Source organism: Ustilaginoidea virens, chromosome 2 (genome assembly GCF_000687475.1).
Source record: "Ustilaginoidea virens chromosome 2, complete sequence".
Lineage (NCBI taxonomy): Eukaryota > Fungi > Ascomycota > Sordariomycetes > Hypocreales > Clavicipitaceae > Ustilaginoidea > Ustilaginoidea virens.
In genome coordinates, this window is record NC_057317.1 from 4,644,073 (window position 1) to 4,664,165 (window position 20,093).

Below are 20,093 nucleotides of genomic sequence, written 5' to 3' on the forward strand. Positions count from 1 at the left end.
GTGCGTTTATTTTATTTTATTTTATTAATTGGCGCCATGGGCGGCAAACATGGAAGGCGACCCGACCCGCTGTGGGAATTCTGTAGAGCCGCATGCCAGCAAATGATGGGGCTGTCTGCTGGCAATCATGTCGTCGTCTGCCTCGACATGCGGCTTTGATGTTTATCAAGCGTCCGCTGAGCAACCCGAAGCGCGGCCGTGACGTGCGGTCAAGGTCAAGCCTTGTGGGGCGAGTCTTGCAGCTCACCAGATACCATAATCCATGACATCACGTTGACACGCCTTGACACGCCAGGGATTAACAAGAGCCTACATCGACAGCTGAAAGGGGCACATAATCTTCTCTGGTTTTAGCTCTTTTTTTTTCTTCTTCCTCCCTTTGGCATTGGCATTAGCAACACGGCCGCAGCTCAACAACTGCGTTCGCGAGCTTGACTTTTACGCACCGCACGATACTCTGTACACCACTCCATGATAGAAACCATCCCAGTCACCGGAACATCATTGGTTCCACGGCTGTAACCCTGTGCTCCTCCGTACGACATTTCGTCATCCTCGACCACGGGCGGGCTTTACGCCAGGCAGATCCTTGACCATGTCGGACGTACGGGCGCAGAGCCTCCAGGATCCCGTTGACGTGTGCGAGTACCTGTTCCGCAGACTCCACGAGGTTGGGGTTCGTTCGGTGCACGGCGTACCCGGCGACTACAACCTGGTGGCTCTGGACTACCTCGCCCAATGTCAGCTGCGATGGGTCGGGAGCGTAAACGAGCTCAACGCCGGTGAGTTTTTTTTTTTTTTTTTTTGTTTGTGTGCTTGTCAACGTGTCGAGACTGCAGACGAGATGCTTGGATTTGCCCCCATTTTCCACCACCACGTCCTCCGCGTCCTCAAAAGGAAAGGATTGGATCGATCCCTTCTAACGCACGGCTTTTGGCAGCATATGCCGCGGACGGATACGCTCGAGTAAACAAGATCGGAGCCGTCATCACGACTTTTGGCGTAGGAGAACTGTCTGCCATAAACGGCATTGCGGGGGCCTTCTCCGAGCACATCCCCGTCGTGCACATAGTTGGCTACCCGTCGACCGTTTCCCAGCGAAATGGCATGCTTCTTCATCACACGCTGGGAAACGGCGACTTCACCGTCTTTGAGAAGATGAACGCCCAGGTCTCATGCGACGTTGTCAAGCTCAACAGGCCGGCAGAAATCGCGGGCCAGATCGACCATGCCCTGCGCCAGTGCTGGATTCAATCTCGACCAGTGTACATTACCCTGCCCACCGACATGGTCCAGGAAAAGCTGGAAGGCGCTCGATTGCGGGAGCCAATCGACCTCTCCGAGCCATCCAATGCGCCAGAAGAGGAGGCTTACGTTGTCGACGTCGTCATGAGGTATCTCACTGCGGCAAAGGATCCAGTCGTGCTGGTTGACGCATGCGCCGTCCGCCATCGTGTCCTCCCAGAGGTACATGATCTTGTCGAAAAGGCCAACTTGCCCGTCTTTGTGACCCCAATGGGTAAAAGTGCCATCAACGAAAATCACCGCAATTATGGCGGCGTGTATGCTGGCAGCGGCTCTTATCCTTCGGGAGTCAAGGATATTGTCGAGTCTTCGGACCTTGTTATCTCGATTGGTGCTCTCAAGGTACGCTTTGCATGTCCCCCCCTTTTCCCCGGGAAAAAAGTCTATGCCTTGCTTTTTTACTGACGCATGGGCATGGGCATGGGCATGGGCATGCAGAGTGATTTCAATACCGCTGGTTTCTCGTACAGGACGTCACAGTTGAAAACGATCAACCTCCACAGTGACCACTGTGTTGTGAGGTATTCTACATACCCGCGGGTGAGGATGAAGGGTGTTTTGCGAAGACTTGTTGAGAGGATCGACGAAGCGCAATTCTCCCTAGTCCGGCAGCCCACTCACGTCGCTGGGAATGCAGTCAACGTCGAACATGGCCATGACGAATCCGAAGGAATTACCCAGCATTGGCTGTGGCCCAGGGTCGGGGAATTTCTCCGCGACGACGACATTGTGGTGACCGAAACAGGGACTGCCAACTTTGGCATCTGGCATACCAAATTTCCTCCGGGAGTTACCGCCCTGAGCCAAGTCCTCTGGGGGAGCATAGGCTGGTCCGTCGGCGCTTGCCAGGGGGCGGCACTCGCGGCAAAGGAACACGGCGGTACGCGAAGAGTGATTCTCTTTGTCGGAGACGGGTCGTTCCAGCTTAGCGCTCAGGAAGTGAGCACAATGATTCGCCACGGGCTGAATCCAATCGTGTAGGTTTTCCCCTTTTGGCGAGGCACGATTCCCGTTCTTGATTCCAGTGGCTGGCTGACAATCACCTGCAGCTTCGTCATCTGCAACGACGGCTTCACCATCGAACGATACATTCACGGCATGGACGCCCCGTACAACGACATTGCCAAGTGGGACAATAGAGGCCTCGTTGATGCTCTCGGGGGCCGTGGCAAGGCTCGAACTTATGCCGTGGGCAAAAGGCAGGAGCTGAACAAGCTGTTTGCGGATCCTGCTTTCCATTCGCCCAAGGAGATGCAGTTTGTGGAACTGTACGTGCCGAAGAAGGATGCGCCGGAAGCACTCAAGACGACGGCGGAGGCTAGCGCCAGGACCAACGCAAAATAGATCAGAGCACCTCTAATCTTGAAGAACGGTAAAAGGATCACTCTGAATCATCGTTTCGGTTCTTGGAGTAAGTACAAGGTTGATTGAGTAGTCTACGAGCTTACTGTTGAAGAAGTTTCCGCTGCAGTCTTGGGGGAGTAGGCATTTCTCAGGATGCGTAGCCGTTCTAAGAAAAATGTAAGAAACGTGAGATATGTGCAACAAAACGAAGGACTTGCATTTTGTGGTGACGAACACCTGGTATATTCCGCAGTGCAAGAAACAGAATATAGCTTACAACGCCATCATTCCAGGCTGCCTCTGAAGCACTGACAGATTGATAGTATATAGCTTTATAATAAACAAAGAGCGAGTTCAGATAGAGCTTTATCTCTAGAAATGTTGTTACTATTGTCGATACAGGTCTTTTTCGTTAAGCTCTTGAGAGTCGTCGTCGACGTGATAGGCAATAGCCCGCTGTGGTCGACGCCATTGACTGTTTCCTTGATTGAACCTATTTTGCCCATATTGATTGAAACGTGGAGGATTATTTGGGCCCTTAAAGGTTGACGTCTGTCTGGTTGAGTTGACGGTTGATTGCTATTGGCTTGTGCTGAAGGGCCAGCAGATGATGTTGGTTGAGCCTGGTAAGGTTGAGAACGAGCCCGGGGTTGCTGAGTTGATTATGGCTGCCGATACGGTTTCTGATAGTTATTGTAGTGTTGAAATGACGACTGCGGGAAGTACCTTGGTTGAGTCGGTCGAAGTGGCCGTTGACCCGCAGAGTATGGCCTTATGTCTTCGCCTAAGCCAAGTTTCTGTCAAGCTTCCGCTATCTTATCCTAAATGTTAAGAATGATAAGTGAGTGGATTTGCTAAAAATGAGCGGGAGAGCATTCGTACATAGATAGCAAAAGGGAGGATATCGACAAGGTCTTAGATATCTCCTAGCTTCTGTAGCTTAGGAGACAGTACAGCTGAGTTTCCGTAAAAGAATGGTTAAGTAGCGATCTGTGGATCAGAGACTGAGTCTTCCATAACCCTTCTCAGCAGGGTGCCTCCTCTCACAGTGGTGTTGACCACAACACCCTCAAAAAAGAAAAAGAAAGTTTTCATATCATCATCAAAAGCAAAAAAAAGGAACTGTTCCCATCAGCAAAGTTATTCCTTCATAGCCTCTGCAATCTTATCAAAGCCCTGTCTCATTGCATCAGCAATATTTCTTGCAGCTCTGATCATTGCATCATCTTCCCTGTTCATCATTCGTCTCATTCTCTTCTTGTCTCCCATTTGTCCTCGATGCCGTCGTCATTGTTTCACGCCCGAAGGCCCAGCAGTCGATTCTTGCACTCTTCTCTTCGATCGTAGAGTCGCCGCTCGCTTCTGCTATCAATTTGTAGTTGCGGGATAAGCCTTGGGCTAATAAAAGCTTACTTATTTAATGAAGATGGCTTTTGGATAAGGCTGCTGATCACGGGCTGCACGGTATGCCAACGCGACGAGCTTTCTTATTCTGGCTTCGGCTGTAGGAATTTTCATATGGTGGAAGTCACTAGTATTTGACAATGTTGAGAGTCATGGTGCTTATGATGGAACTAAAAGGCCTGAAAGTATCTTATAGATACTAAAGATGTAGAAATCTCTCGCTTATTAACGAGCCCTGAGATGAGAACTCATTGGTGGTAACTGACGGCGGGTCATGGGAAAAGCGTCGAGGCCACCCTTGACCTCGTAGTTCTATGCAAAGACCTTTGATGCGCATTTGCTCTGCTTAATACTGATTCATTGCATTGGTTACTGCCATTCTTTTCAAGGCTGCTGAGGTGCAGCCTTTGTATTGGACCCGCTCTTCGCTGAATTAGGAGGCAGGTTAGGTTAGGTTAGGTACCTAGGTACCTAGGTACCTAAGGTATGGAGTACCTGGCAGGTACTCCGAACCTCCTTGCACCGGTCCAGCCGCCAAACCTTGATCAGCAAAATCCTGACATCAGTTGATTCCGGCATTTACAATAGAGCTGATAACTCACATTTTGAGGGTTGATGCCTGCTAAATTAATCAGCCCATTGACGAGGGCACAACGGGGCTTATTGCCTAGGGCCAAATTAGCGGGAATCGCCTTACAGCGCCCTATGTGTCCTACGGGGTGCGATAAGTGCGATGTAGCTCTTTGTAAATCTAGAAATTATTAGTAGGCACTTATACTATTGTACTATCTCTTAGCCTGCTAACATACCCTTTACTATACGAGTTTCTATTTACTCAAACACTGGTCCATCACCAAAGCTGCACCTAAGCACCTTCCCGGGTCCAGAAGCGATTGAGGGAGGCTCAATACTGCTTTAAGCTGTCAATCGTCGATCATGTCATCCCATTGGACAGCGCAATGGGCAGCGAGCCCCCACCACCACCACCCCAAGCACAAAAGCCCATGAACATTTCTCCAACCCAGCATCAGCCTCGCAGACTTGACGTCCCTGTCGCGCTCGCCAGAAGAGGAGCAGGATCCTCCTTGCCTTGGTGCCACCAAGTCATTGACCCAAACCTTTATTCTCACCTTTCATTCAAAGGACCATGTCTAGCGTCACTCAAAAACGGAAACAAGGACCTCCTGGAGCGAGCACCGGCCGTGCCTTCAAGAAGAGCAAGGTATGTTTTCCTTGACACGCAGGTCATGCATGATGAGACTACTTGCCGTGGCCCGGCGCGGACAGTGTCTGACAAGTTCGCGCCGAGCAGGGAGGAAGCGGCGGGAAATGGAAGACGCCCCATCACAAGGTGAAGAAGGCCGAGAAGGTTGAGCTGGGCACGGCCCTTGACGTTGGGGACCAAGGCATCTGGGTTACGTTCGCCAGGGGCATGAGGGCAAAGGCCGTGCGGGAGTTTACCCAACTTTGCAACGAGGTAATTATACGTAAATTCCTCGGCACGGCGTCCGGCCCGGCCTGTTCCTTCTACCCAAAACAAACACAAAAAAAAAAAAAAAAAAAAAAAAAAAAAAAACCAGACGAGACAGGTGTCGTGCGGGCATGCATCGGACTAACCCGGAATTTCTTTTGCACAAAAAAGTACGGCAAGACAATGTATGGCGTTGAGATCCCCGACGGCTACGAAAGCGCCAGTGAAGTGGAAGAAGGTCAGGATGTAGAGGCAGCCATCGAAGCGGAGCTGAACAGCATGAGAGCAGCCCAGAAGAGCAAAACGAGGCAGATGTTCACGCCGATTTCCACAGGCGTTGAATGCCTGTTTTTCATGAAAACCACCAGCCCAGTCGATGCCGCAGCGCTGGTCAGGAGGATGTGCCAGGACGCTCGCGACTGTTTGGATCCCCGACAACGCAAGTGCAAGTATATCAACCGGTTGACGCCAGTCTCGGACACAGACAAGGCTACGGAAAACGGCATCACCAAAGTGGCTCGCACCGTGCTGTCTCCGTGGTTTGACCTCAGCGACGGACGGACGGAAGAGAGCACGCACGGGGCCGAAGCTCAGCCATCAACATCGCGCCCAGCGTCGACAGTACGTAAAATGGGGGCGTTCCTCCTTGGGGTCGTGCAAGCGAACCCGCGAATGGCCAGCTAATACTCTCTCACACCCATGTCTCAACAGTACGCAATCCGCTACAACATACGCAGCCATACCGTGTTTAAATCCGACGAGGTCATCAGAAAGGTTGCCAGCCTCATAGATGAGAAGAAGCACAAGGTCAACCTGGGCAAGCCGGACAAGGTGATACTCATTGAGATATTTCAGGTTTGTCCGACCTCGCTCCCTCTTGCAGGGTTTTAGCTTCGAAATCTGATGAAAGAAAAAAACCACAACAAAACAGCTCTTCTGTGGAGTATCTGTCGTGGACGGGGAAGAGTGGGAGGCGCTGAAACGATACAACATGAATGCGCTTTATAGCCTGGGGGTTACCGGAGACGAAGGAGTCGGAGGATTGAAGTCGACAGACAGCAGGACGGAATGCCTCACGTCAGAATGAATCGAGAGGTTTACGTGGAGCACGCGAGACTGGCGCAAGGAGGAGGATGGGGGGCGGTTTGTTCAGCGACCATCAGGCCCATCAGCTCATTCATCAGCGTGGACAAAGAGGGAGACGGAATGAAGCAGCCATGCACGTCCCTCTACAGGTCTCGTATTGGCAAGTAGTGCATTCCGTACTACTGCAAGTCGATGCCGAGCCAGTGACGCCCAGGAGAGACTCCAAGATGGGCATGCATATCTGCACTTTGGGAAGAGAGCTCGAGCTTGTGGCAGGAATGCGGGAATGCGGGAATGCAGGAATGCAGGAATCGGGATTTTGACCTGGTGCTGCTACCGCAAATGGCAACATGCACACATCTACGGAGCAGTGGCTGCCTGAATAGCTGCGCACCGTCTCGTCTCGCCTTTGTCCGCAGAGGCGGTGCATGCCAAAGTCATGCTCATGCTAGGACAAAACGCAGTGGAGAATGATGGGAAGCCAAACGGGTCAACTGGTCTTTTGTGACCAGAGATGTGGTGGTGCATGGGTTCGAAATAGTGCCAGTTCCTGCGTCTTGACTCCTGAATCCTGAATCCTGGGGGGGGGGGACCTGACATCACGTATCGAATTGTGCTCATGTGGCCTACGGAGTAAGTTTGATTGACATTTGGATACTCACAGTCACAGCCCCCGGGGGTTTCCGGTCCCACGTGGGCCGCGGGATGCAACCGCAAATCCGTCCTCGCTTACGGTGGCCAATCAGCTGGCCCCTCCCTTGAGCCCAATTGGCTCCCATGTCCTCATCTTGCACTTGGCCCGCCGACACCGCTCTCGATGGCAGGACAGGCCGAGCATCGGCAGGGCGGGCTGAGAACGCGCCCATCTCCCGTCTCCTGCACTTGTTTCATCGACGTCGTCGTCTCATCAAATCCATGGTGGAGCGCTCGGGTTAGTCCGCACAAAGGTCAGAACTCACAGGTGCTCGCTTACATTATCCCGAACAGGCATCATCAGTTTGGCCTCCTACGCCAACAAGTGTCCGCACTAACGGGCGCCTCACCGAGGTACCCAGACGTAACTTGCCGGCCGGCATCTGCATACTGGCCTTGCTTTGCCCTGCTTGCCACGATACCCGGCGCTACACGCTGCCGAATTTAGTACGGAACTCATTGCTGTGCGCATCATCACCAGAACGTCAAAAGCTCGCTAGGCAGAGCCAATGGTGCCACAACTTGTCCACGTCGCCTCGCCTCGCCTCGCCTCGCACCGCACCGCACCGCATACGGAGAATGATGCTTCCTGCTGTCAAGGAACCGGGGTCTATCCACGCCCCAATCTTGGTGGGCAGTAGTAGCCTGGACGCCATACGAAGCAAAAGGCTCGCCCTGTCGGACAATTTCCCTCCTCCCCCCTTGCCCCCACGATGCTAATAAACCTTCTGATGGGTCCCATGTCAGTAGCCGGCCGGAGGGTGAAACGTGCTGAGCCATTGTTGCACACTTGGGCTTTTGCACCGTGGTCAGTTTGCGACTAGAACAGGACCGTGTTCAGCTTCGTGGCTGATGCAAAAGTTCCCCAAGTGCTGCCCTCTCAGCTGCTTCCAGTCTCTTCTGTTGTTCAGGTCCGTCCGAGGGTGCGCGCCTCAGCCATGTTCTAGGCCGAGTCGGCAAGCCCTTGGCCCCCGGGGTGCGAGTGAAGCAGCAACAATTCCCCCGTCATGGCGGTTATTTTAGCTTCAATCTTTAGTCCGCGGCTTACGTTCTATCGGATCAGCCCCGAACAACAGGAGGGGGCAGGTTCAAGGGCGGATGCTGCTGCTGCTGCTGCTGCTATTTGCCCTGGTGAGCAATCGAGCCCTCAAGCCTCCTTTTGTTTTGGTCCGTCGTCTCATTGCCGAGCCAAGCCTTGCTCGCAATGACGTTCTACACCTCATCACTTTTCACGTCGGCATCAAACCGTGTTGTGAATCCGAGGCCAAGACCCAGGGCATCACCTCAGGGACACATTCTGGGTTTATTGAGCAACGCCTATAAGTATGACTGCCCCTCCGTCCGGCCTAATCAGAACTTGACCCCGTTGGTGACAATTCCGCATATAGCTTACATGACACAATATTCTCCACCGCTCCTACAAGAACCGTTCCAGCCAGTCAGCTGCTACTTTGACATATGCCAGCCGCCAAAGTTCGCGACGTGCTACACAGAGACACCGACTTTCGCGCCAAGCGTGGTAATGCCGCCACCTCACCTGGAACCATTCAGCGTAGCAGTCAGGGCATGGGCGAGCTTCAAGAACATGGCGTCGTCCTTGATGGCTCTCGTCACCATGTGCTGAGAAAACTCGACTCGGCCAACCCCCCTAAACTTCACCTGCATTACCTTGCAACCTCAGGTGATGGTGAACCCCCCATGGTTTTGAAGTTGGCTCCCGCTTCGGCACGACCGCTCCGCTTCGAATACCGGTCATTAAGATCCGAGGCCCTGCTTTTGCAATGGCTGGCCGACCTGCACCTCGACCTTTCCACGCAGGGCAAATACTGCAACTGTCAGCAGCTGCCCATGAATCCCAGTCAAGGCAACAGCAACGGAGACGACCATGGCTGCTCAAAACGCCCGCAACCTCTTCCCGACCGCGTTCCCGACTTCGTCCCCGACATCGTCAAACATGGGTATGCAAAGGTACCGCACGGTCTTGAGTATCTCTTGACCAAACAAGCCCAGGGAGTTCCTCTTTCAACTCTTGCCCAGAAACTCTCCCAAAGCCACCGCAAATCTGTCAACTACCAGATAGGACAACTGATTCACCGCATATCACTGCATAAATCGCCTTGCGGGAGATTTGGCAACACTTCTGCTGTTTTGGAGCTCAGCAGACAAGGCCACCCCAGTTCACACCGAGTTCCCGCCACATGCACACGCAATCGCGTTTACACTTGCTGGTCAGAGGCCTTCCTGTCTTTACTGGAGTCTGTCTTGAGGGACGCCGAGGACGCTGCCGTGTCTGTTCAGTACGAAAAGATCCGACATCATGCCCGGCGCTTCAAGCACGTACTCGATGAGGTGACAGTACCTAGTCTGGTAGTACTTGATGCCGGCCTGGACTCCAACACGCTCATTACCCCTCCTGGACACAACGAGATGAAGTCTTTCTCGGTAACGGAGAGCACGAGCGAGGACGCCGCCGATGCAAACGATGCGCATCTTTCCCCACCCCCGACAGATCAAGAACCCCACTCGATCGCTGCTAATCAAGTCTCTGATGGAGATGATGAGCATGCAACCGGAGCAGCGAGAGAGGACACCTGCAGCAGCGAAAACCGTGCACCAGCGGTTATAGGCATCCGGGACTGGCACAATAGCGTCTTTGGAGACCCGAGCTTTGCGCTGGTTCTGACCAAGAGTGAGGATTCAGTTGTGTGGGACGGAGTTCGGTCTCTGACTCATGATGCGACGTTCGCAGAGAGGGACGAAGCGGACGGTTTAGGGAACAAGGGCGAGAAACCTCGTGTCCGCCGACTGCTGTATGAGTGCTATCATGCAGTCACAGCGATAGTTACCGAATACTATCGCATGAGTATCGACAGTGATGATCGAGAGCTACCTGCGAGGAGGAGGCTTGTACAAGTATTGGCTGAACTGGATAAGCTCGACGCTTCCAGAGAGAAGAAACAAACCAACGCCAGCTCACCAGCACCGGTGGCCAAACGACAGAAGAGGGAGACTTCGGACTCGCCTCCCCCGTCGCAGACCAGACCAGACATACGGCGTGAGAGGCGAATCTCGGACCATTATCGCAGGCCTTCCGCAGACACCTGGAATTGAACTCGGCGTGACATCACATACCCGGGTGGGGTGACTTTGATCAATCCGGTTTTCTCGTCTCGGACCGGCGCCTCGCCTTGCGTCTTGTAAACATTCTTGCAATGTCATGACTCATCCTCATCGTCTCTTGGCAGCGTCAATCCCATCATGCCCAAGAGATTACCCGCAGGCCCAGCCATGCCAGCCTGCCCTTTGAAACTTTCGAGAATGTTCTGAGCCAGGTGGTAGTCGACATCTACTATCCCTTCCCCATCTTCTGGATCAACAGTTGCCTTGACTTGCCGCACAGCATCTCGGCGTGATGCTTGAGTTGGCATTGGTCGTCTGCCGGCATCCGAGACCAGGTTCAAGGCACCATTCTGCTTCAATTCAGCCTCCAGCTGAAGAGAAAGTTGCTGCAGTTCACCGGAATCGTCGTCCAAACCTTGTGCACTCGGCGGGAGGGTGTTGTGCGGCTCACCCAAGGCTACAGCTGACGTGCTCCCAGCACCTTGGTCCGGAAGACCCATCATATCCCTCATCATCTTTGCAAATTCTTCGTCGTCAAAGCTGATGATTTTGTCTTCGTACTCGCTGTCTTCGTCCGACATTTCCGCTTCATCGTCATTTCCCTCCCCGTCGATGGAGGCCCCGTCCAGGCCGGATTTGTCATCATTCAGAAACGCTTCGAACCGAGACACCATCTTGCTAAGATCCGTTTGAATCTGAGAGTTACCAGGACGAGCACTCTCCTCCGTCTTTGACTGACCGGGTGCTCCTTGTTGTGCGAGACCACGCTCAAACTCGTCGAAATCGATTTCCATCCAGCCCTCGTCGTCATTGCGCTCTTGATTCGGCCACGACCGAATCTCCCGGTCGGTGGGCAGAACTCCGGGGCCGTCTTCCGCGAGGTCTTGCAACAGGATCCCCAATTGCTGGACCACGCGATGCCGACTTTGGTGTGCACGTTTAGAGAGAATTTCATATCCACATGTCAGTTTCATGCCCATTTCAAGTCGAGGCAGCCGTTTTCCGTTGGACGAGGAATACGCGGTTTCGAAGAGGGCTTTCCATCTTGGCGGGGGCTCAAAACGCTGCGACTTTAACTGTGCGAAGAGCACCCTGCTAAACTGGACGCTCGTTGTGACCAGGTCTTCCGGAGGAAAGGTCAGCGGACCGGACACAGACATGATTTGCTTCAACGCGACGACGTCCCGGAGATAAAACGATTCCACAGCCATCGAGATAGATTTCGGTAACTCGTGCAGGACGTACGCGAGTGTTCTGGGGATGGTGACGAGAGAATGATGAGCAGAGGAGACTATGTGCTCTGGATACTTTTCCAGTCTGTAGAAGGCCTCTGACTCTATCATGGGAGAATGGACCAGCGCGCTCGGCTTGCTTTTCAGAAACTCGACGGCGGCGCGGAGGCTAATAGCCCCTTGCTGTGGAAGCTGGCCAGGTTGGTGGTCCTGGGCAGATGATGATGGTATGATGAGCAGTTTTGAGTCGTGAATCCAGACCCGGTTTTCATCCGTGTCTGGACTGATCCATGCCGGCAGGACGCCGGCTGCCTCTATCAACAAGAATTCGCCGTCAGAGTCGGCGACGCGGACCCAGAGGTGGCGAAACGTCTTGGTCAGTTCGCGCAGCATGTACACAATGAGCCACTCGTCCTCGACGGCATCACCGTAGTCTGTTGCGCCGTAAAGAAATGCTTGACCTGCCCCCGGGAATGTCAGCAACGTGGTGTGTTATTGCACCGTGGACGTGTGTGTAGCTCTCCCCCACCTTGCCCGGTCTTTAGTTCCAGGCGGAACTCGTCCCGCTGCCAGATGTAGTTGTCAGCGAGGCTGCGGCAGAGCTCCAGGGCTGCTTTCTGAAGCGCGCCCAGTTGCTCAGTAAGCCTCCTGCCATCTGCTCGGCGGTCGATGATGAAGAGGAAATACTCGACGCGGCACTCGTTGGCGTGCCGGCGACCAGCGTCTACATCCGGGAGAGACGGCTCGCGGCACTCCATTTCTCTCCGAGACGTTGTACTCGGTATGGCAGGCTGTTGGCAGGGCTTGTTGCCCAGCCACCTTTGCGGGCGGCGTGGCGTGACTTGGCTTTGCGTTTGGGCTTTTGGCTGCTGCTGGAGGCGACTCGTCCACTCTAGTGCCGGGTGATTGGTGCCGGGTGAGTACGGAGTACGAGTTGCGCTGTTGGAGAAGCCGGCTCCAGTGTCGTCGTTTCGTTATAGCTCAGGGTGTGGTTTTGCAGTTTGTAGCTTGTAGTCGGACCAGGGGAAGAGGGAAGGTTTCGAGGCTGGGTTGTGGAGTTGCCGCGAGGACGCGGGCCAAGTCGTCAAACAACCGGAACCTCTCTTGGCAAGGTGATGCTACAGCATAGATACAGCCTGGCAGGCATGGTCGATACTACCTCTGACGCACATGGTACGCAGTTACTGCTCTGGTGATGAAAGTGAAAACAATCAGAATCTTGAGACGTCCTGCCCAGAGAGCTTGGAAGTGTGTATTACGTAAGCGACCCGTGGATTCAGCCCTCCAGAAGGCCGTAGTTACCCGTACTGGTACTTTCGCTAGGTGGTGGGGTTTGGGTGGGTTCAATAGAAAGACCGCTTAAAAGCAAAAACTGCAAAGATGCATACATGCATGTGCTAAGCAGCCTCCCACCCCTATGTATTCACCTAGAAGGCACATGCAGTTACAAATGATAGATAGCCTTCCTCGGCGGGCTTTGGGCTTTGGTGGGGGCTTTCGTGCCCGCAGGACTTTGCGCTGCGAAAACCAGCTCGCGGTTTGACACGCTTCACGCTCGTGGAGGGCGCCCAGTCGCGTCGTCGTTACGAGGCGTGTTGATGACTCCAGCTACGTGATCGCATCAACATATTCATACCCCGTATCTGATATCAGCACGTCCGTGCCTGCATGCAATGTGCCAAGTCTTTTGGACCCAAACCTCTCTTACTCTGGAATTTGCATGGTAGCCCATCCGCCAGATTGACTGCTCTCCCGTTGGGCATCAGGAAACTCCAAAAAAAAAAAAAAAAAAAAAAAAAAAAGGAAGAAAAGAGGGGGAAGGGGGCCCGAGACGATGGCGCCTGGGAAGCGGACAAGGTCGGCCGCAGACAGTCAGGAACCAAGCGATGTCTGGCACACTCCAGAGACTCGCGCGGCGAGACCAAACCATTTGTCGGAATCGCAGCTGGTGAGGCTCGTTCGCAAACCCCCTTTCAAAGCGTCCGTTGGCTGACACGGGAAACACCAGAAACGGCGGCGTCTTTCCCCAGAAGCACAGTCGGTAGTCTCGCGCGACGGGTCCAACAATCCTGACGCGGAAGAAAGTTCCGACGAAGATGTCGAGGATGAAGCGGCCGTGGGGGCCCCTTCGCCGCCGCAGACGCAGTATGAGCTCATGAGAGATGCCGGCTTCAGGCACCTGCAGAATACCGACAAGGACGATCTCGAGGCTACGCAAAAGCTCAACCAGCGCCCAACCAGCGTGGGCAACAACATGGCTGCCGAGAGCGGCATCATCGAGAGCATCACTTGCTACAACTTCATGTGCCACGAGCGCCTGCACGTGGAGCTCGGGCCTTTGATCAACTTCATCGTCGGGGAGAACGGTAGCGGCAAGAGCGCGGTGCTCACTGCGTTGACGTTGTGTCTGGGAGGCAAGGCCAGCGACACCAACAGAGGCGGCAGCTTAAAGTCGTTTGTAAAGGAAGGCCGGGATCATGCGAGTTTGGTGGTCAGGATAAAAAACGCCGGCTCCGACGCGTATCAGCCCGACGTCTACGGCAACTTCATCGTCGTCGAGCGATACTTTTCCAGGACGGGCAGCAGTGGTTTCAAGATCAAGAATGACAAGGGTCGCATCATATCGACCAAGAAGCAGGAGGTGGACGAGATCTCCGAATGGTACGCTCTGCAGATGGGCAATCCCTTGATGGTGCTCTCCCAAGACAATGCCCGGCAGTTCTTGAACTCGGCCACGCCCGCTCAGAAGTACAAGTACTTTGTTTCGGGGGTCCAGCTGGAGCAACTCGACAACGACTACAAAATGTCCCAGGACACCCTGGATCGGACGCTTATCCTGCAAGAAGACCTCCAAGGGAAGCTGGAGCTAGTCAAGAAGGAGATGGAGGAGTCCCACAGGCTGGCGAATATAGTTTCCAAGAATAGCAGTCTGCGCGAGAGGGCTCGGCATTATCGCAACCAAATGATCTGGTCGCAGGTCGTTGAACAGGAACGGGGCCTTGAAAAGATCACCGAAGAACTAGAGGCCCGGGCGGCAAAGATTCTCGAGCTGGAAAACGACTGCGTAGGAAAAGCAAAGGCGTTTGACGATGTGCAGGAGAAGCTGGAGCGAAGCAAGAAGCTGCGAGAGGGCTTGAATGAAGAGTCCGGTGCCGTGGAAGAATCCATCCAGGCAGCGGAAGAAGTTTGGACCAAGGCCAAGAAAGAGTTGCAAGACCAGCTTCTGGAGGAAAGAGATGCTCACTCGCGCCTGACGGCGTTGAGGAGCGGGATTGCAACGTTCGACACCAAGATTCAAGGAGAGCTGCAGAAGCTCAACGAGTCCAGCGGTCCTGCTCGCGCCGAAAAGGAATCGGAGCGCGACAGATTCAAGGAGCGACAGACGGAGCTGATGCGCCGCATCGACGACGAACGGCTGAAAACGCCCGTCCTCCAGTCTCGGAAAGCGGAGGCAGAGCAAGCTGTCGCGGAGCAACAACGGCTCCAGGAAAACAAGCGCAAGGACATTGTGCTCGCCGAGCAAAGAGTACAAGAGCTGAAAAGGAGCACCGGCTCCAAGTACGACGGCTTCGATCGTGAAATCCCGCAATTGGCGAGAGCGGTCGCCTCGGATCCAGGCTTCGAAAACAAACCGCTAGGACCCTTGGGCGCCTACGTCAAGCTTCTCAAGCCCGAATGGGCCGGGATTCTGGACAAGACCCTGGGCGAAGCGCTCAATGCTTTTGTGGTCAGGAGCAAGAGGGATCAGTCTCGCCTGTCCGCGCTGATGCGTCGGTTAAACATGAGAAAGCCGCCGCCGGTTTACATCGCATATGGGGGGCGCATCGAAACGACAAGCCAGGAGCCACCGGCAGAGTTTGACACCATTCTACGGGTCCTGGACTTTGATGAAGAAGTGGTTCGTTCGCAATTTATCATCAACAACCAGATTGAGAAGGTGATTCTCATCAAGGAGCGGGTGGAGGCGCAGAGGGTCATGATCGACAATGGGCCGCCGCCCAATGTTGCGGCCTGCCTTTGCTTCCATGACGGCAAGGGGAAGCGCGGTCAAGGGTTGCGATACACGAACCGAGGCGGAACGATAGGGTCAAGTCCTGTCGTGACCCAGAACCTGCGATCAAGGATGCAGTCCGACTCGGCTCGGCAGCTCGATCTACAGCGAGACGACCTGAAACAGCTTGAGCTGGAACTCCTGGACATCAACGCGGAGGATCGCAGGGCGCGACAAGAACTGAAACGCACCAATTCGGAGCTGGAGCAGCAGAAGAACACGGTCAAAGACGTCGAAAACGAGCTGCGCCGAACCGACGCTGACGTTGAAAAAGTACTGGAAGAGTTGGACAGTTTCGAAGGCATTGACGCGCGGCTGGACTCGCTCCGGGCCGAACGGGATATGAAGAAGGCAGAGGAAGAACAGCTCGGCAACCAGTACGGCAACTTGAAACTGGGAAAACGAGAGCTCAGCACCAAGGCCGAAGAGGCCAAGAAGAAGCTGGACGAAGTGAGACAGGAGCAAAAGGATTTCCAGAACCGCGTCCACAAGGCAGACGAGAAGGTTCGGAAACTCGAAAACATGAGACGAATCGCTCTCATGGAGAAGAACGCAGCGTACGAAAGCGTCGACATTGAGAAGTCGGAGCTCCGCCGGGCCGAGTCGAAACGCGTCAAGAAGCGGGAAGCAGTCGAGGACTTTATCCGCCAAGCCGAAGAAGTAGCCCCAGACCGTGTCCACGTCCCAGAGGACGAAGACTACCGAAGCATAGAGAAGAAGTACGAAAAGATACGCGAGCAGCTGCTGCAACGCGAGGCCAGACAAGGTGCCACCGACGAGCAAATCTTCAACCGCGCGCACGAAGCCAAAGCCAAGTACGACGACTTTGTGAGGCAGACGCAGGACGTCGACCAGACGGTCAAGTCGCTGAAATACGCCATTGCGGACCGCCTCAACCTGTGGCGTCAGTTCCAGAGGCAGATCAGCGCTCGCATCCGAATCCAGTTCAACTACCTGCTGAGCGAGCGTGGCTTTCGGGGCAAGATAGATCTCGACCACCCCAACAGAAAGGTCAACATCCACATCGAGCCGGACGAGACGAGGAAAAGCTCGGTTGGCCGAAACACCAAGACGTTGTCTGGAGGAGAAAAGTCGTTTTCGTCCATCTGCATGCTGCTGTCGGTGTGGGAGGCAATCGGCTCTCCTATCCGCTGCCTCGATGAATTTGACGTCTTCATGGACAATGTCAACCGAGCAATCAGCACCAACATGCTGGTAAGTGCCAGTGGCCTTTGAGTCCTGACCCATGCCTTGCAAAGTGTTTTTTTTAGACCAATGAAAGCGACTGACGAGAGTTTTTTTTTTTTTTCCTTTTGTTCTTTGGGGAAAAAGGTCGACACCGCGCGTCGTTCAGTGTCGAGGCAGTACATTTTGATCACCCCCAACGCCATCGAGGGTCGAGCTAGACTTGAGAAGGACGTGAAAATTATCCGGTATGCTCCCGCAGTGTGCGTCGGAGACGACGCGGGAACAATTGCTAACGCAGCTATCACAGGCTCACCGATCCTCGGCAGCGCACCTTGGCTTCATTCCGCTGAGCGATCATGGGGTTGCTTGCCAGACATGACATTGGGGGGGGGGGGTAGTTGTTGGAGGGGGTCCTCACTTTGAACCAGTGTAGTAAACTGGCCTTTTGAGCTGCCCGTTCTGTTTTGTTTTCCGCCGTGGTTCTCGCAGACGGCGTAAAGTCGGCAGCCATTGCCCTGTCCTGCTTGGCTGCAGTACGGAGAGTACCAGAGAAGCGATTGCTCGCCAAAGTAGAAGACACGTGTGAACGATATACTAGACTTGTTTTGGCCATTGACTTGACTTTATTCGCTGCGCTGGCGTATTGAGAGAAACACTTGTACAGGAGTCTAAAAATAAAATGCATTTTGACATTTTGATTAGGATGGTTCTAGTTGGGGCGCAAAGCTGCTCTGCAGACAACTCTTATATAGGCAGTCCTCTGCTTCTGAGCACGTTGACTGCAGCGTTTGCTGTAAAGCTTGTCCAGGTTGTCAAGTCCCCAATCAGCCCCCCGACAAGATTTGCTTCCTCCAACCTGCTCGTCAGGAATCTGTTTGTGTTGGCAAAGCCGGGCGACCGGTCGGTGGTCATGTACAGCTCGCTGGCGCTGTAAATCATTGACAACGACGCCCGTTTAGAATACCACGACGAGTCGACGGATTCATCTCCCGCGAGGTAGAGTATCTCGTCGGACAGCAGCGCGAGCTCCCGCAACGAATCGGACAGGTGGCCCGGCTGGGCCATCATGGCAAGCGCCTACCGCGGTGTATCAGTCGGTCAGTCGGCTGCCAGTGGGGGAGGGCGCATTCGAATTTGAAACCGGGGGAAGAGAATGGGGGGGGGGGATACGGGGCAACGGGATATCCCCCCCCTTCCTCTCCTTCCCCGGACAGCTTACGTCTTGCCATTCGTGTAGTATATCCCGGTTGGCGATCAACCTCGCCCACGTGATGGCGGCGACCTTGCTTCGCAGCGCGCTGCCGGGCTGGTTGCCGGACAAGGCGCGGCTGGTGTGCGCGAGCGCGAGCCGCTGGGTCTCGAGGTGGAAGCGGACGAGGCTGAAGGCGCCGTCCGGGAGGACGCTGGGGCTGATGTCGAGATAGCCGGCGTCGCGGGCGCCGAGGTTTAGGGCGCGGCGGGAGAAGCCATGCTGCGGCACGTGGCGGTAGGCCGCGCGAAGGATGGCGAGCTCGGCGGGTCCGGGGGACGGGGGGGATGCGGACGCGGACGCGGACGCGGGATGCTGGTGCGAGTGGAACGAGGTCCGGAGGAGGGGGATGCGCGTGCGGTGGGCGGCGCGGCGCAGCGAGGGCGCGACGGAGCGCGAGGACATTTGTCTGGCTGCCGGATGGGAGCTTCGTGGGAGATTTGGATTGGATTTTGGGAATCTTGGGAGGGAGGGATGCGAGTGATGAATTGAATCCGACGACGGAGAGCCCCACCGCATAGAGCAGAGCTGCTGCTGGTTGGGCCCAGTTTATTGGGCTGGCAGCACGTTGTGGAACCCGGGTGGGGCGACGGCTGCAAGTGACGGCTGCAAGTGACGGCTGCAAGTGACGGGCCTGCAAGTGGCGGACGGACGGACGGACGGCCTGCAAGTGACGGCAGCAAGCCATGAGTTACCTCGCCAGGCAGGGAGGCAGGGGCAGGGAACGAGGTAGCAGGTACGGACCGCGGAGTCGTTGCAAGCTTCCGAGTCGTTGCTGCTAGTACGGCTCTACGGAGTACTCTGTGAGGAAGTCGGCTGGTTCCTGACTTGGCAGCTGGTACCAGCCCGCTAGGCCAAAACCCGGCTCGGTCTAGCCAGTTCTGGGCGGTTTAGCGGGCTACAAGGCCAAGGCGGCACTGGGTTTTGTCTGGTATGTATATTCTCCAGCGAGCTTCCGCGGCCTCGGGGGCTCAGAGTTGCTGCTCTCCTTTGACTTTGTCTTGGATTCTTCCCCAGAGTGTGATGTCTTCTTTGCTGCTTTCTTTTTCTTTTTCTTTCCTTTTTTTTTTCCTCTTTTTTTTTTTCCCCCCCAGCCCGCAAGGTCTCAGCCTCCGTGTTGCTGACTTGCCAGGAGTCCAGGACTGGGGAGTCGCAGGTACCCAGGCCCAGGTACCTTCCTGCCCATGCACGAACCACCTGGCCGTCCTCTCTCTACCTCTGTGTCTCTCTCTTTTTTTTTTTTTTTCCCCTTCCTTCCTTTCCCCCCCCTTTTATTCTCCTTTTCCCTTTTTTTTTTTTTTTTTTTTTTCCCCTTTTGCTCATGCTGGGCGCCTACTGAGAAGCAACCCTGCAGCCAGCTCCTGCAGCAAAACAAAATACATCCAACTGCTTCCGCCGGGGGGAAGCCTTTGCTTCAACGCGAGGCCCAGACTCCAGACTCCAGACTCCAGTCAATCTCTCTGCCCTTTTTTTTTTTTTTCTTTTTTCCTTTTTTTTTTTTGCCCTTTCGTCACGTCCCCCCCCCCCCCCCCAATCCTTGCCTGGTCGCCTCCCTCAGGCCGCCGCCCTATTCGCTGCCTTATTCCCCCCCCCCCCCCCTCCCCTCGTTGGAAGCCGGCAGCGCGTTGTTTTCTTCCCTCAATCAACCTGCTCCGGGCGAAAAAGCTGGCCAGTCGACGCCAATTGTCCTCCCACCCCTTCCTGACGACGCCTCCACCATCCCGATTCCGACGTTTGTTGCATCTAGCTTGCATCTCCGCTTGCATCTACCAGACGCGTGCATCTTACGCTTGCATCTTGCGCTTGCATCTTACGCTTGCATCTGCGCTTGCGTCGACGGAGCAGCGCGGGTTTCATCCTGTCTGTTGACTTGTTTCCAGCCGCTTGCCTCAGTCATATTCCTGACGAGAGCCCGCCCGCATCCCCAGGTTGAGCTACCCTCCCTCTCTG

General features: G+C 54.7%; 6 protein-coding genes across 6 annotated transcripts; 4 read left to right on the forward strand and 2 right to left on the reverse strand.

Moving 5' to 3' along the window:
• Positions 1-595: 595 nt before the first annotated feature.
• UV8b_03049 (uncharacterized protein) lies at positions 596-2,649 on the forward strand (the record flags this gene model as incomplete). The annotated part of the gene is made up of 4 exons (XM_043140547.1): positions 596-782; positions 941-1,647; positions 1,744-2,282; positions 2,355-2,649. The coding sequence occupies 4 exons, from the start codon at positions 596-598 to the stop codon at positions 2,647-2,649; spliced, it is 1,728 nt and encodes a 575-aa protein (XP_042996481.1).
• A 2,551-nt stretch (positions 2,650-5,200) lies between these two features.
• UV8b_03050 (uncharacterized protein) lies at positions 5,201-6,611 on the forward strand (the record flags this gene model as incomplete). The annotated part of the gene is made up of 5 exons (XM_043140548.1): positions 5,201-5,275; positions 5,366-5,530; positions 5,696-6,145; positions 6,236-6,379; positions 6,456-6,611. The coding sequence occupies 5 exons, from the start codon at positions 5,201-5,203 to the stop codon at positions 6,609-6,611; spliced, it is 990 nt and encodes a 329-aa protein (XP_042996482.1).
• A 2,150-nt stretch (positions 6,612-8,761) lies between these two features.
• UV8b_03051 (uncharacterized protein) lies at positions 8,762-10,414 on the forward strand (the record flags this gene model as incomplete). Its single annotated transcript, XM_043140549.1, has 1 exon — positions 8,762-10,414. The coding sequence occupies one exon, from the start codon at positions 8,762-8,764 to the stop codon at positions 10,412-10,414; it is 1,653 nt and encodes a 550-aa protein (XP_042996483.1).
• Positions 10,415-10,518: 104 nt separating this feature from the next.
• Positions 10,519-12,413, reverse strand: UV8b_03052 (uncharacterized protein; the record flags this gene model as incomplete). Its single annotated transcript, XM_043140550.1, has 2 exons — positions 10,519-12,116; positions 12,185-12,413. 2 exons carry the CDS (start codon positions 12,411-12,413, stop codon positions 10,519-10,521), a joined length of 1,827 nt encoding a protein of 608 aa, XP_042996484.1.
• A 1,076-nt stretch (positions 12,414-13,489) lies between these two features.
• UV8b_03053 (uncharacterized protein) lies at positions 13,490-17,244 on the forward strand (the record flags this gene model as incomplete). Its single annotated transcript, XM_043140551.1, has 4 exons — positions 13,490-13,603; positions 13,664-16,921; positions 17,039-17,139; positions 17,202-17,244. The coding sequence occupies 4 exons, from the start codon at positions 13,490-13,492 to the stop codon at positions 17,242-17,244; spliced, it is 3,516 nt and encodes a 1,171-aa protein (XP_042996485.1).
• Positions 17,245-17,638: 394 nt separating this feature from the next.
• On the reverse strand, positions 17,639-18,548 carry UV8b_03054 (uncharacterized protein; the record flags this gene model as incomplete). The annotated part of the gene is made up of 2 exons (XM_043140552.1): positions 17,639-17,971; positions 18,114-18,548. 2 exons carry the CDS (start codon positions 18,546-18,548, stop codon positions 17,639-17,641), a joined length of 768 nt encoding a protein of 255 aa, XP_042996486.1.
• Positions 18,549-20,093: the final 1,545 nt, after the last annotated feature.